The 12,584-nt window shown below is 44.6% G+C and overlaps 1 protein-coding gene across 1 annotated transcript in view; it reads left to right on the top strand.

The window, feature by feature from the left end:
* rftn1b (raftlin, lipid raft linker 1b) overlaps positions 1-11,573 on the top strand; it is a 94,233-nt gene extending 82,660 nt beyond the window's left edge. The window contains exons 8-10 of the mRNA XM_079276022.1: positions 3,726-3,829; positions 8,105-8,180; positions 8,915-11,573. Of these exons, the coding sequence (XP_079132148.1) occupies positions 3,726-3,829; positions 8,105-8,180; positions 8,915-9,562 (828 nt within the window). The 3' untranslated portion in view covers positions 9,563-11,573. The remainder of the gene's footprint in view (positions 1-3,725; positions 3,830-8,104; positions 8,181-8,914) is intronic.
* The last annotated feature ends 1,011 nt before the right edge of the window (positions 11,574-12,584 follow it).

Consider the following 12,584-nt stretch of genomic DNA (forward strand, 5'->3'; position numbering starts at 1 on the left):
AGCAGGTGAGGGAGAGTACTGGAGGACAGGTGGAGGCAGGTGGGGAGGTGGCCATGGAAGCAGACGAGGAGCAGCTCAAGGCCCCTCAGCTGAAGAGGAAACAGGGAAGAGACAGAGGAAGCTCACAGGCCAAGAAAGTGGCAACTACAGACAGTGGAGGAGCAGCCGAGTGTGAGTCCAGGCCGGAAGAGGACCCTGAGTCCGGTTGGGAGGACTCTGAGCCCAGTCAGGAGGAGAACTCTGCTGTAAACAGTGAGCCCTCTACACACGGTGCTGGCAGCTCTCGGGGCTCTGGAGGCTACAGCGTGGAGGAGATACAGGAGTTTCTGAGGAGGAGTAAGAATGTGAGAAAAGTCAGAGTGGAGGACTACCTCTCGGACAAGGAGCAGCTCTCCAGCTCTGCCAGATCTCACATGAGGAGCAAGGACAGAGGAGGTCTCACGAAGCAGGAAGGATACAGACTCAAGAAAATAGTTCACAAAGTGAACAAAGAACTGGACAAAGTGGGCGCTAAGTGAGAGTCAGATCTCAGCCTACAGACAATTAAAGACACGTTTATGTTTGCTGGACCGTATTTGTTGAACAGTTTTAAATGATAACGTATCGTGTTCTGAAACAGTTTCGGTTTGTTTTGAGTAACAGTAGAACTCTGTAAATGGAACTTAACACAAACAAATAAAGAGATATTAAACCTCAAACCTCTCTGTCTGTCTCTCTCTCTGTGTGTGTGTCTCTCTCTCTCTCTGTCTGTCTCTCTCTCTGTGTGTGTGTCTCTCTCTCTCTCTGTCTGTCTCTCTCTCTCTGTGTGTGTGTCTCTCTGTCTCTCTCTCTCTGTGTGTGTGTCTCTCTCTGTCTCTGTCTCTCTCTCTCTGTGTGTGTGTCTCTCTGTCTCTCTCTCTCTCTGTGTGTGTCTCTCTCTCTGTCTCTCTGTGTCTCTCTGTCTCTCTCTCTCTCTGTGTGTGTCTCTCTGTCTCTCTCTCTCTCCGTGTGTGTCTCTCTCTCTCTCTCTCTCTGTGTGTGTCTCTCTCTCTGTGTGTGTGTGTGTCTCTCTGTCTCTCTCTCTCTGTGTGTGTGTCTCTCTCTGTCTCTGTCTCTCTCTCTCTGTGTGTGTGTCTCTCTGTCTCTCTCTCTCTGTGTGTGTGTCTCTCTCTGTCTCTGTCTCTCTCTCTCTGTGTGTGTGTCTCTCTGTCTCTCTCTCTCTCTGTGTGTGTCTCTCTCTCTGTCTCTCTGTGTCTCTCTGTCTCTCTCTCTCTCTGTGTGTGTCTCTCTGTCTCTCTCTCTCTCCGTGTGTGTCTCTCTCTCTCTCTCTCTCTGTGTGTGTCTCTCTCTCTGTCTCTCTCTCTCTGTGTGTGTGTGTGTCTCTCTCTGTCTCTCTCTGTGTGTGTGTCTCTCTCTCTCTGTCTCTCTCTCTGTGTGTGTGTCTCTCTCTGTCTCTCTCTCTCTCTCTGTGTGTGTGTCTCTCTCTGTCTCTCTCTCTCTCTGTGTGTGTCTCTCTCTCTGTCTCTCTCTCTGTGTGACCACAAACTGGAGCCTGACACAAAATGAGTCGAGGCAATACTAGTAGGAAAGTACTGTAGTCATGGTAGTAATCATACTTGTATAGTAGCAATAGAACAGATCGAGGGTAGTTGTACTACTTGTCTACTTGTCGTAGTTGCTGGGATAGCAGTTATAATGGTAGTAGTAGTTGTAATGATACTACTGCTATAGATGGAGGATTATTCTCAATTAGAAGTAATTGTAATCAGAGATTGTTTTGATGGAAGTGGTACAAGAGGTGTCAACAGGTGTAGAGCAGTATAACAGCAGTGGCATTAGTTGTGATCATAGTGGTAGTTGTTAGTCAGATAAACACTGAAGGAACACTAAAGGAAGAGGCAAAGTGGTAACCAATAGTACTTGTATACATAGTATTCGTTGTGCTTCAATGGTAGTAGCTGTTGTTGAAGCAGATGTTGTTGCCAGTAGTTTATTACTAGAAGTTGTAGTGAACAGTTCTTAATAGTATTACAGTATGGTAGTAGTGTCGTCCACATTCATCTTCATCATTTATTACCTCCCTCCCGCAAAGTGTGTAATTATATCACGTGATTTGAGCAAACTGTCCCTTTAAAGTGTTATTTCCAAGAACGTTAATACCGTAAAAATACAGAAAAAGATGTGAAAGAAAATATGTGCCGTTGTTACCAGAGCATGCAGGAGTTTATGCTAAAGAATTAACTGTGAGAGCAGAAATAGCCAACGAGCACCCTGGTTAGACCTACCACAATAAAAGCTTTTACGATCTGCGATACTTCATATGAAAAGAGAGGAAACCAAAAAGGTGATGGGGTCCTGCTCTGCTTTATCTCACCCTGAAGTTGTTAATGTGTCACCTGATGTTTTTGATATTTTTGTGAATCTGTGGGGCGGCTCCTTCAGGGACAAAAGGGACACTTTTCTAATGCAGCGTCTCTGAATGTACAGTATACTCACACGAGAACCTCGGCTGCTGCAGCTTTAATTCGACAGGACTGTCACGGTTCACAGTACAGTGAAGGCTGATGTAGCGTGTGATGCATTCTCAAGTCTCTGCTCTCGTACAGTTGATCAGCGCACTATGAATAGACTCTGTGAAGTTCTGCGTTCATGTTCACCGCCTTCCTGACTCACATCAGCACCCATGCTGCACATCCGGGTGCAACGGTCTGGAATTTATGTAAAAAAAATAATAAAAAAAGGGGGGGGGGGAGAAACGGCCTGAATACTGAGACTTTTGTTTTACTGTTATCTTTCAAATTATTGTTATTTTGCACAGTCCATAACTTCAGGCATCCTTTTGGAGAATATGAAGCCAGCCAGCTGTGTGTGTGTGTGTGTGTGTGTGTGTGTGTGTGTGTGTGTGTGTAGGTGTGTGTAGGTGTGTGTGTGTGTGCATGCATATGTTGTTGGTTTCGAGCAATCTGACTGACACGCGCTGCGGTTTTGCATTTTCGGCAGGTCGCCTACCTAACATGACAAGAATGGCAAACCACCCACACGCTTCCTCTCCCAACAGTGTGTGTGTGTGTGTGTGTGTGTGTGTGTGTGTGTGTGTGTGTGTGTGTGTGTGTGTAGGTGTGTGTGTGTGTGTGTGTGTGTGTTCTGAAAGTACATTTAGTAATCTGTGTGCATTTCAGTTCGACTTACTAACTCTTCAGTCAAATCAATCATCCAGATGTTTGTGTTTCAGCCATTCTCGGTTTAAATCTGCCACTGAGACAACAGCTCATCTCTGTTGAGTATTCTAACAGCACACGCAGAGTTTAAATGTTTACCACAAAGTGAGCGGTTTCACGGGAGCAGTCTATTTGCTCAAGGACTCACTGTGCTGACAAATGAATAGAGATGGTTGCCATGTTGACTCGTGGCGACCAGGGAGTTTGTTCAGCAGTTTATGTCTCAGGTTTTGTTATTCTTCGCTGTGTACATTGCTCTGAAAACAAGCTCTACGGCTGCACACACTCGTTGTATTAAAGCCATGTGAGAGAGGAAGGGTCGTTTTCCGTCAACCGAGATTTGAAGGGATGCCGACGGCGCTTGATTGCGTCTCGTACCTTGATGCTTCTCAGCCGTAATCAGAGCAGCGAATGCACTCCGCTACATAATATGCATGCACACCGTGTGTGTGTGTGTGTGTGTGTTTGAGGGGAGATGGTTGTTTGGGCTGATTGCAGGTTGTAATGGACGTCTTGTTTTCTCCGCAGGGTTTGCAGGTGAAAGCAGATTATGTTCCCCTGCTACAGTCCCTGGCCACGTATGGATGGAGGCTCACCTGTGTGCTGCCAACTCCTGTCATCAAGACCAACAGGTAATGACCCTCATCTGACCATTACAGGGACACATTACAGGTCACCTCCAACGGGCCCCGTTGGCAAGCAGAAGGAATTGCAACAGCAGCAGCCACAAGCCTCTGTGCTGCTTTTGAATTATGAACAAGCAATAAGTATTCAGAACACACAGCCGATCATGGTATTTATTAAACCCATTAGCTGCACCACTGATAACGTATGCGTCTCCTATGACCTAAGGTGTGAACACTTATGTACACAACTACTTTGCATTTCATGTAAGATGAATAGGATTCTAAAACAATGAACGTTAAATTGAAGACGATGTGCTAAGATGGAATGAAGTAGAATGCAGTGAGACGTCTGAATATTTAGCCCTGCCTCAAGGTTTTACTTGCGGAGTAAATCTGCTTCATAATGTTCCAGCACTGCTCCTGAATCATTTAAAAACACACATTATCCCAAAAGTGCAACGACGTTGAGCTTGAAACGAGACTTTTTTTTTTTCTCAGTTCATAAAAAAAGTTGACATTTGGGAGTTTTGTCAAGATGACAATGAAGTAGCTGTTGATTAGTAACAGCTCTGTCACTGCAGTGTTTGCAAAGAACACACACACACTTTGATTTATTTTTTTGTGTTCTTTACCGTGAACAGAAATGGAACATGTCACTAGTGCCATCTTTTAGTTTTGTTGCTGGGAGGCAACTCTGAAGTTCACTCAAAAACCTACAAAGTGTTTCTTAAGAAATGTGAAGCTGAGAAAAAAAAGTTCAACTTTAAATCCAAAGACATTAGAAGCTTGCATCGGGCACGAGCGACTGTATATGCCTCAGTATTCCAGTGGAAACTGTATAAGTTGTAGCACGCACACCTTATCTGTTAAAGTCATTGTTCGAAGAACTAAAACGGCTTTTAGACGAAATTGACCAAAATCTGTGCCAATTTGGGCTGAGCTCCATGCCGAGAAGCAGCTGTGAAAGTGTGAAAGCATGCAGCTCTGACTGTTGGTGGGAAATGTCCTCACTGAAATGCAACGGTTCCTCTGCTAAGCCTGTGCTGACTCATCACTCGTGCCTTCTATACGAGTGCACATCCGCTTATGGTCAAAGGCCTCGCGCGTTCCTTCAGGTGCCCCCGAGGAGCTTCAATTCAAGACGCAATTTGTCCTTCAGCATGCTGATGATGTACCGCACCAGTCAAATATCTTTTACTTGAAGCAAAAGCAGTCATGTTGCAGTTTATAGTCATGTCTGTCCAAAATATCACTTCATCATTTTCCACTATTGGACTATTTGTGTGAGATTGTCTTGATTAGCATTTTAATTCTTGAGTAATGGACAAAAGCATGTGTTTTGAGGTCACAGTGATCGTAATCTTTCACCTCCAAATTCCGACTCAATTCATGCTCGAGTTCAACTGGACGTCCGCCACAAGGAGACGGACGAATGACCCGAAACAACATAATGATTCCGGCCACGGCTGTCGCTGAGGCATAACGAGAGGCGATGACGTGAACAAGAGTTAAACTGTATGTGTTGTAACAAGAAGCATTGGTAAAGTGAAGGGGCTGTATTCACCAAGTACAGCTAGCTGTCGCACGTTCCAGTACAAGATCAACATGTGCTGCAAAGTCCTCACGGTCAAAGCAAACAGTTAGCCAAATTATCAATATTAACATATAGTAAGCTATGGTGCACTGCCAGTCTACGTATCTAACCATCATTTTGAATTGAAAGACAGGGCCGCAGCTTATTCATTCAATACACACGTGTTCTTTGAAAGGGTAATGTGTCACTGTAATGGTTCCAGTTTCCTATGATGGACACAAAGTACAGTAAAAGCAATTTCAGAGTGCCGTGATGGGCGACAACATGCTCAGCCCTTGATGTGTAGAAAGATGTCCGCTGGATCGGTCACATGAGTGCCATATAGCCACTTTCAAGCCCCTCTGCTGCAGCAAGGAAACAATGTCCAGAAATGCAGGAGATGGAGTAACATGCTAAAATGTTTTTAATTCGGGAGGATCGCCACCTGATTTGTCAAACTTTGCAAAAAACGAGGACAAGAAAAGGATCCTTTGAGGCCAGTACGGAGGGGAGGGTTGATCTCAGGCATGTCAGCATCATTTTAAGATGGGCTCGGCCCCCACCTCAGCTGGTCATGTTTACTGCTCTTTCCCAGCATATCTGATTAATTACCTCTCTATTTTCATGCTTTGTTTGTCCCCTCCTCTCTCCTCTCCCTCTCAAAATGCCACAGCACAACATGGCTAATTAATCAGAGTCGGCCTAGATACAGTACAAGACGGAGCTCATTTCTCCCCCTGCCTTGAAAATATTTTGCGCAGCGAAATAATGGTTGACGATGTATTTCAGATTAGCAATACTCATCATTACACTTGTTTTTGTGCTGTTGACTCCAATTTTTTTTTTTAACGGCAAATTTGCAAATGCACGCTTTTTGCAGTCTGAGGGTTTCCAGACTGCACTTCATCTGGAGGGGTCGGATAAGTGTCAGTGATCTCAGCCGCGTCTGAAATTAATGCTAACTGGTGCTCAGCGGCTTCTCCACGCAACATTAATTCATGTAGTTGTCTCGGAGCATGCATTCCTGTTTGCCCGCATTCGATTAATGTAGGCGGTAATTACATTTTAGAGCCATTAACTACAGTAAATGTGAATTTCTCAACATTAGCTGTGGAACAAGCGAACATACAACAAGGGAACAACAAGGTGCAGACAAATGAGTTCATTATTGCAGGTATCTAAATTAGCTGGAGACTAAATAGTGATTAACAGATAGTTTAGAGTCTCTTTGGAATACAAATCCGCATTTCTTTTGAGTGCAGCATTTGAATTGTCAGGTGTTTTGGATTTTTTCAAGTGGCAGTTTGCAGCAGAGGTGGGCAGTAGACTATTTCCCCTTAAAGATGGAGCTGCCATCAGGTACATTCACCCAGAAATAGACACAGATCATTGCCGTTCTATATGCCTTCAAGTTATAATGGTGCGGCTGACACTGACAGCCGAGAGAAGGTTCTGTAAAGGCCTGTCATTTTCTAAGCCATCCACTCCTCTCTGGCTTAATGGGCCGGGGCTTTTGCTGGGAACTCCGGTTAGTCTTCAGCTTTGATTCGCCAGGAAGCCGTCCAGCATTCTTCACAGCCTCGAAAATAGCTTACGGATAAATGGTGGGAGGAAGAAGGTAATGGAAAAAAAAGAAGAAGTTGTGGTGGGCTTTGGATGGTTTAGATAGTAAGCCTTCTGCTGGAGGAGTCTCAGGTCCATTTGATGTTGAGAAAGGGAAGATGTGTAGCAGGCTTTTAGGGTTCTGCAGCGATCATAAAGCGATCATCTTTCCTCGTGTGCAAGGTTGAGCTGCCAGCTTAACTTTAGACAGCACCTAACCTTTGTGTGTGTGTGTGTGCACGCGAGCGCATGCGTTATTGAACTTGTGTCAGATATATAGCGGTGCAGGACAACATATCTGCTTTTTAAGGCGTGTCCAATAATAGCAAGAGATAAATTGAAGGAATAAAGCGAAAACTAACAATAAAACTGCCAGAAATGAGTCTGTCACAGGAGATAAAAGCAGAGTGGTACAAGTAAGCAGGCAGCTACTTGGACAGAGAGAGACAGAGAGACAGAGACAGAGAGAGAGAGAGAGAGAGAGAGAATCTGCATTTCCTGCCACGATTAATCTGTCAGCGCGAGCACTTGTGCAGATTATCCTTCTCGAGACACAGGAGTGTGACTTGTGCACGGGACGGAGGATTATGTTTCGGGAATTGAGGAAAAGAGAAGTAACGCATGTTCTGAGAAGTTACAGATGTTCAGGCGGACTTTAAAAATCTGCAACCTTGCGCGTGAAATATCGGTTTCCTTGCGAGACTCAAACATGAGGGGGATGACGATGACTGATGACAGCGGTGAAGAGGTTGGGCCACAAGCCTATGTCCCTGAACTGTCAGATAAGAGTGTAAAGCATGAGCAGTGACCGGCAATCATCAGACTATCTTGATGGAAGGATTTAACGCAAATGAATTATACATATTTATCTTAGAGTTCTGCTGCAATTTGTCAAGCAAATAATCTGTCAGTGTTTGTTCATAAATGTTGAAAAGCAACTGGGAAAGGTTTGCTCCAATCCTTCATCATTTTATGTTTAATCATTTATAAATAAATGTGTGCCAAAAAAAGGTTTTTGCTGAAGAAATGAACTTAATAAATTGCCAACATTTACAGCTGCTCCTCTTCTTTTTTCCTCTCTCTCTCTCGCTCTGTTTCTCTTTTAGTGATGGAAGTCTGTCCACCAAACAGATAGTTTTCCTGCAGAGACCCATCTTGGGCCGAAAGAAGAGGGAATCCAAGGTACACAACCTCACATTCCTCTCTCTGTGTTTCTTGGCTGACGTGTTCTCCCACCAGTCGCTCAGACACCTGCTCACCATCTATCCAGGGCCAACATCACCTTTTGCCACCTTCAGTTCCGCAGCTGTTTTTTGCCAAACACGCACAGAGCGCTGGAACATGTGCGAGGCGACTCCTCTCCGTTTGAGATATCGGGAGTTCCTCAGCAACAGACAAATGTGTTGTTTGGAGAAACAGGGTTGGCAATGCTTTCTTGGCGACCCTGAATAGCGGCGATAACCTCTAAAGCTAACCTTTATCCGCAGTGGAATGAATCCATGTTGGAGCTTTCTGTGACCCGAATTTAAACTTCCATCACAACAACAGATTTAATAGGCCTTAAGACTCAGGGAATTGCTTGCGTTAACAAGATTTTCTTGGCCGGTTCATTGCGGTCTCTCTCAGTTCTCTTTATCCCTGCAGTGTGTTGAACCCTGCAGAAGTTGTTCAGGTAATTGACGACATATTGCATTAACTTTTTGCCTGTTTGTTTGGTCAGACTGCAGACCTGGAGGCCACCAATACCTCCCCTCAAAGTGGCCTCAATTTCCTCCTCGGCATCAATGAGACTCATTTGAATTAGCTCGTTATGCCAGTGGAATATTAGATCCGCTGTGATCCATTCTTAATTAAGCATATTTAAAGAGTCACAATGCGCTCCACTAATGGTCCAATGTAAACTTTGAATGTTTCAGAAATTGATCTTCAAGCCCCGAAGCAAGTCCAACAAGAACTGCATCAAAGACTCGGCAAAGAACAAGAAGAAGAAAAAAACAAAGACCGAGAAGGATGCAGACGATCCCAAGACTGACGACAGGGAGAAGGTTGAGAAAGAGGAAGACCAGAGTAGGGACGAGAGGGTGAACGCAACAGATATAGAGGCAGCAAGAGAAAGTGAGATGTCCAAAGAAAGGGAGGCGAGGTGTGAGGAAGATAGAATGATTGATTATGGGATTGAAATAAGCATTGAAAAGAAAGATGGAGGAGTAGAGGACAAAGGAGCAGAACACGGCACAGTGGAAGAGGGAGAAGAAAAGATGGCACTGGAAGGAGTGGGAACAAAAGAGACCGGAGAGCCTTTAAAAAACAGGGAGGTCCAGGAAGTGACGGAAATCGTTGCGACCGTCGAAGCTCGGCGCGAGACCAAAGAAAAAGGCGGCGAGGGCGTGGCAGAAGCTGTGATCGAAAACGGGGTGGAGACGGACGGGGAGAAAGACGAGGGCGAGGAGATCGCGATCAAACGCAAGACGGAAGAGCCGGCGGGCGTGGACGTCATCGCCAAGGAGATCACGGCAGATTCACAGGCCACACCGACTATCGAAAGCCAGGAGAAGGAAGAGTAGCCCCAAGCAGTCCGAGTCAAGATTCCTTCCCACCCTACCTCTCAAATTCCCCCCATCGTAAGAACTGGTTCACAGTTGTCGTCCCGGATCCAAATTAAAGGGGCTTCGACCCCAATCGCTGCAGCGTTTTCCAAACCGACCAACTTTCACAGACGATTCACCCGCAACCTGCCATAGTGTAGCTACAGAGAGATTCCATGTAACGTCAGCCCGAATGCATTATCTCACATACTGAATGTATATGTATATATATATATATATATATCAAACACAATGTGGAGACACTCGAATAACAGGAGGAGGATCGACAGGGGGTTGAAAATCTAGAATGATGCCATGATCAGATTGGAGCGCGTTTTCTTCTTGTTTAAGAAGAAACAGTTTAAAGGCCTGGTCACACCAGCAAAATTAATTTCCTTTCAATGTAATTGCAGAAGTAATTGAGTTTGTTTGTCAGGGCAAAGTAAATCTTTCAGTCAGCTATGCTGACAGTGTTAAAACTGTACTGGAGGAAGCTATCGTAGCTTAGCTTCGCTGTGTTGCGCCATCCACTTTTAATTCACCTCCTCTGTCAGAATATAAACTGCTACACAGAAGAGACAGTTGTGAGACAGGAGTCAATGCCACAAATATGTCTTAAACTGAAACTAAAAACAGCTCGGCGGACTATTAAGAAGGCCTAACGCTAGCTTGTTAGCATTTGCAGTTTCCCAACTAGCCTTGTGAATAGTCCCTACACCCTAAACTACACTGGGCCACTTTCTGGTGTGACCAGGCCTTTAAGGGAGGAACGTTACATGCGTAGAAATAGAGAAAGAGTAGAACGGACATTCCCACTGAAGTCAACGTAGCAGGATGGTTAGAGCGGCGGCCATTTTTATGTGGAGTGTTGCAAAGCGGGCTACTTTCAAATAATCAAATGACCACGGCGAACAGCTCGATGTCCGTTCTACTCCTGTTCTATTATTATGGTGACATGATTTTCAATGGAATGTAATTCTAAGGGTTATTTACATAAACTGAGAGAACAGCAGCGACCGTGGATCGGAGAATAGCTCTCTGGTTGCGTTTGAGAACCATAGGTCCTAATAGTTGTACCCAGATAAAGCACCCGTTACAAGAGGTACTTATACTGAGAGCAGCTCTTTTTCAGTTTGTGACGCTGAGAAAAAGACAAGTCACCTCCGAAATCAAGGAGGCAGAATTTTGACAGGTCATCATCCACACGACGTGACAATTTTAAGGGCAGGCATCTTTGTGCGATCACAGACCGCATCGCCATTTCCCGTTCCTTCGTTCTGTGCACCAGAGTCGGTCGGTTGAGGGAACTCGGAGGAGAGTGCTGGTAGAGGTGATGGGAAAGGCGTTTGTTGCGACAGGCAATCCAAAGTAGGGTGAAGAGATAATTGTTTACGCTGAGCTCTAAGCCGTCAAGTGCTTCAAAGAGAGCCGATAATCACTCTTTGGTGTGTGGTGTGCTCAGCTCACCTTGCATACAGAATGTTCCATATTCAGAACCGAGTCAGATAAGGATGTGAAAGTCAGCTGAATGTTTGCAGCTTGGGGGGGGGGGGGGGCAGAATTCATATTCAGATGCACCTAGTTAGCGCTCACATGCAGGAGTGAGGAATTTTGTTTTGCACAAAAGTTGCATTTAAAAAAAAAAAGAATTTGATATTTCCAGTCAACGGCCACAGTTCAGTGCGGGGACACGGTTAAGACCGAGCCTTGTTGTTTACAGGGACCCAAAAGAACTGGAGATCCAGGGGAGAGAAATTGAGACGTAGAAAGAGAGCGAACGAGAAAAGACCGCAGAGGATAAGGGAGTCGAATAAAAGAAATGAATAGGCTCATTTAAAAAGTAACGGCTGCTTGCGTACGGCATTCCCCCGTTGAGATTCCCTTCATTATTTTACCTCCAGCTCTTTAAGCACCTCTTTCCCGACATCATTTCTGACAATAACCAAGTCATAATGTGCCGTTTCATGGCACCTTGTAGCTTTCCATTTACAAAAAAAGGGGTGTGGGGGGGGGGGGGTGAAAGGGAGGCAGGAAGGTGGCGACGTTCACGGTGTGGAGCTCTCATTCGCTCACTAATGGCTTTTGTCAGTGGGGTCTCCGTCAGGAATCATGCATTTATAATGTGGGTCACTTATTGGGGGATGGATTGAAAGCAAACCCCCCTCAACATGTCATGCAAATAGCCTTCAGATTTAAGCTGATGTCATGGGGAATCATGTGCACTGAGGAGGAAGAGTGTGTGCTCAACATGTTGGGAAAATAAATATATAAATATATATATATATATATATATATATATATATCTCAGAAAGCCTATTTATTAAAATGTTAGCTTTCGGTTAATCAAGAACGTATACTACCTGCTGTCCTGCTTCACACAGGCTATAATTCGTCATAATTTGTATATTTTTTTGTTTTATGAGAATGGGTGATACTTTGGTCAAGAGAAACGTCTCCTTTTCGGAGATGAAACTCTTCAATTACACACAAGTCAGATCGATGATGCTGAACAAGTGCTCTCCTTAATGAATCCGCCCGCCGCTGAGATTTTCAATGTAAAATGGCAAGTGATTTTGTGTAGAGTAGAAAATGAAAACTGTGACCAGCTTAGCCTTATTACTATACTGTAAATGCCCCACGATCTGCTTCTTAGAAACGTCCTTTAGAGGCACAAGTGATTTCAGTGTTATATGTTTGTTGGAGTGGAACAGGAAAGATCTGCTGCAGTCCGTGTTGGTATTTTTGAAGCGGTTGTTCTCTGTTTTATTGCTGGAATTCAGAGTGAGGGGATACAAGTGTTTGTCTATATGAAGGTTAATAGGAGATATTTTTAAGATATTTTGAATTTCTTTCTTCTGTTATTATTGTGAATGTTCCGTTTTTGAGTCCAGAGGTTTTATTGTGGGCTTCGTGTTGCCTCTGCTGTTTCGCTAAAGCTTGCTAAAGATGCGTTTCTGACCGACGCTTCGAGCTACCTCCCGAGGGCCGTTGTTGGTTTTAA

Source organism: Melanostigma gelatinosum (assembly GCF_949748355.1).
Source record: "Melanostigma gelatinosum genome assembly, chromosome: 9".
In the NCBI taxonomy this organism is placed as follows: domain Eukaryota; kingdom Metazoa; phylum Chordata; class Actinopteri; order Perciformes; family Zoarcidae; genus Melanostigma; species Melanostigma gelatinosum.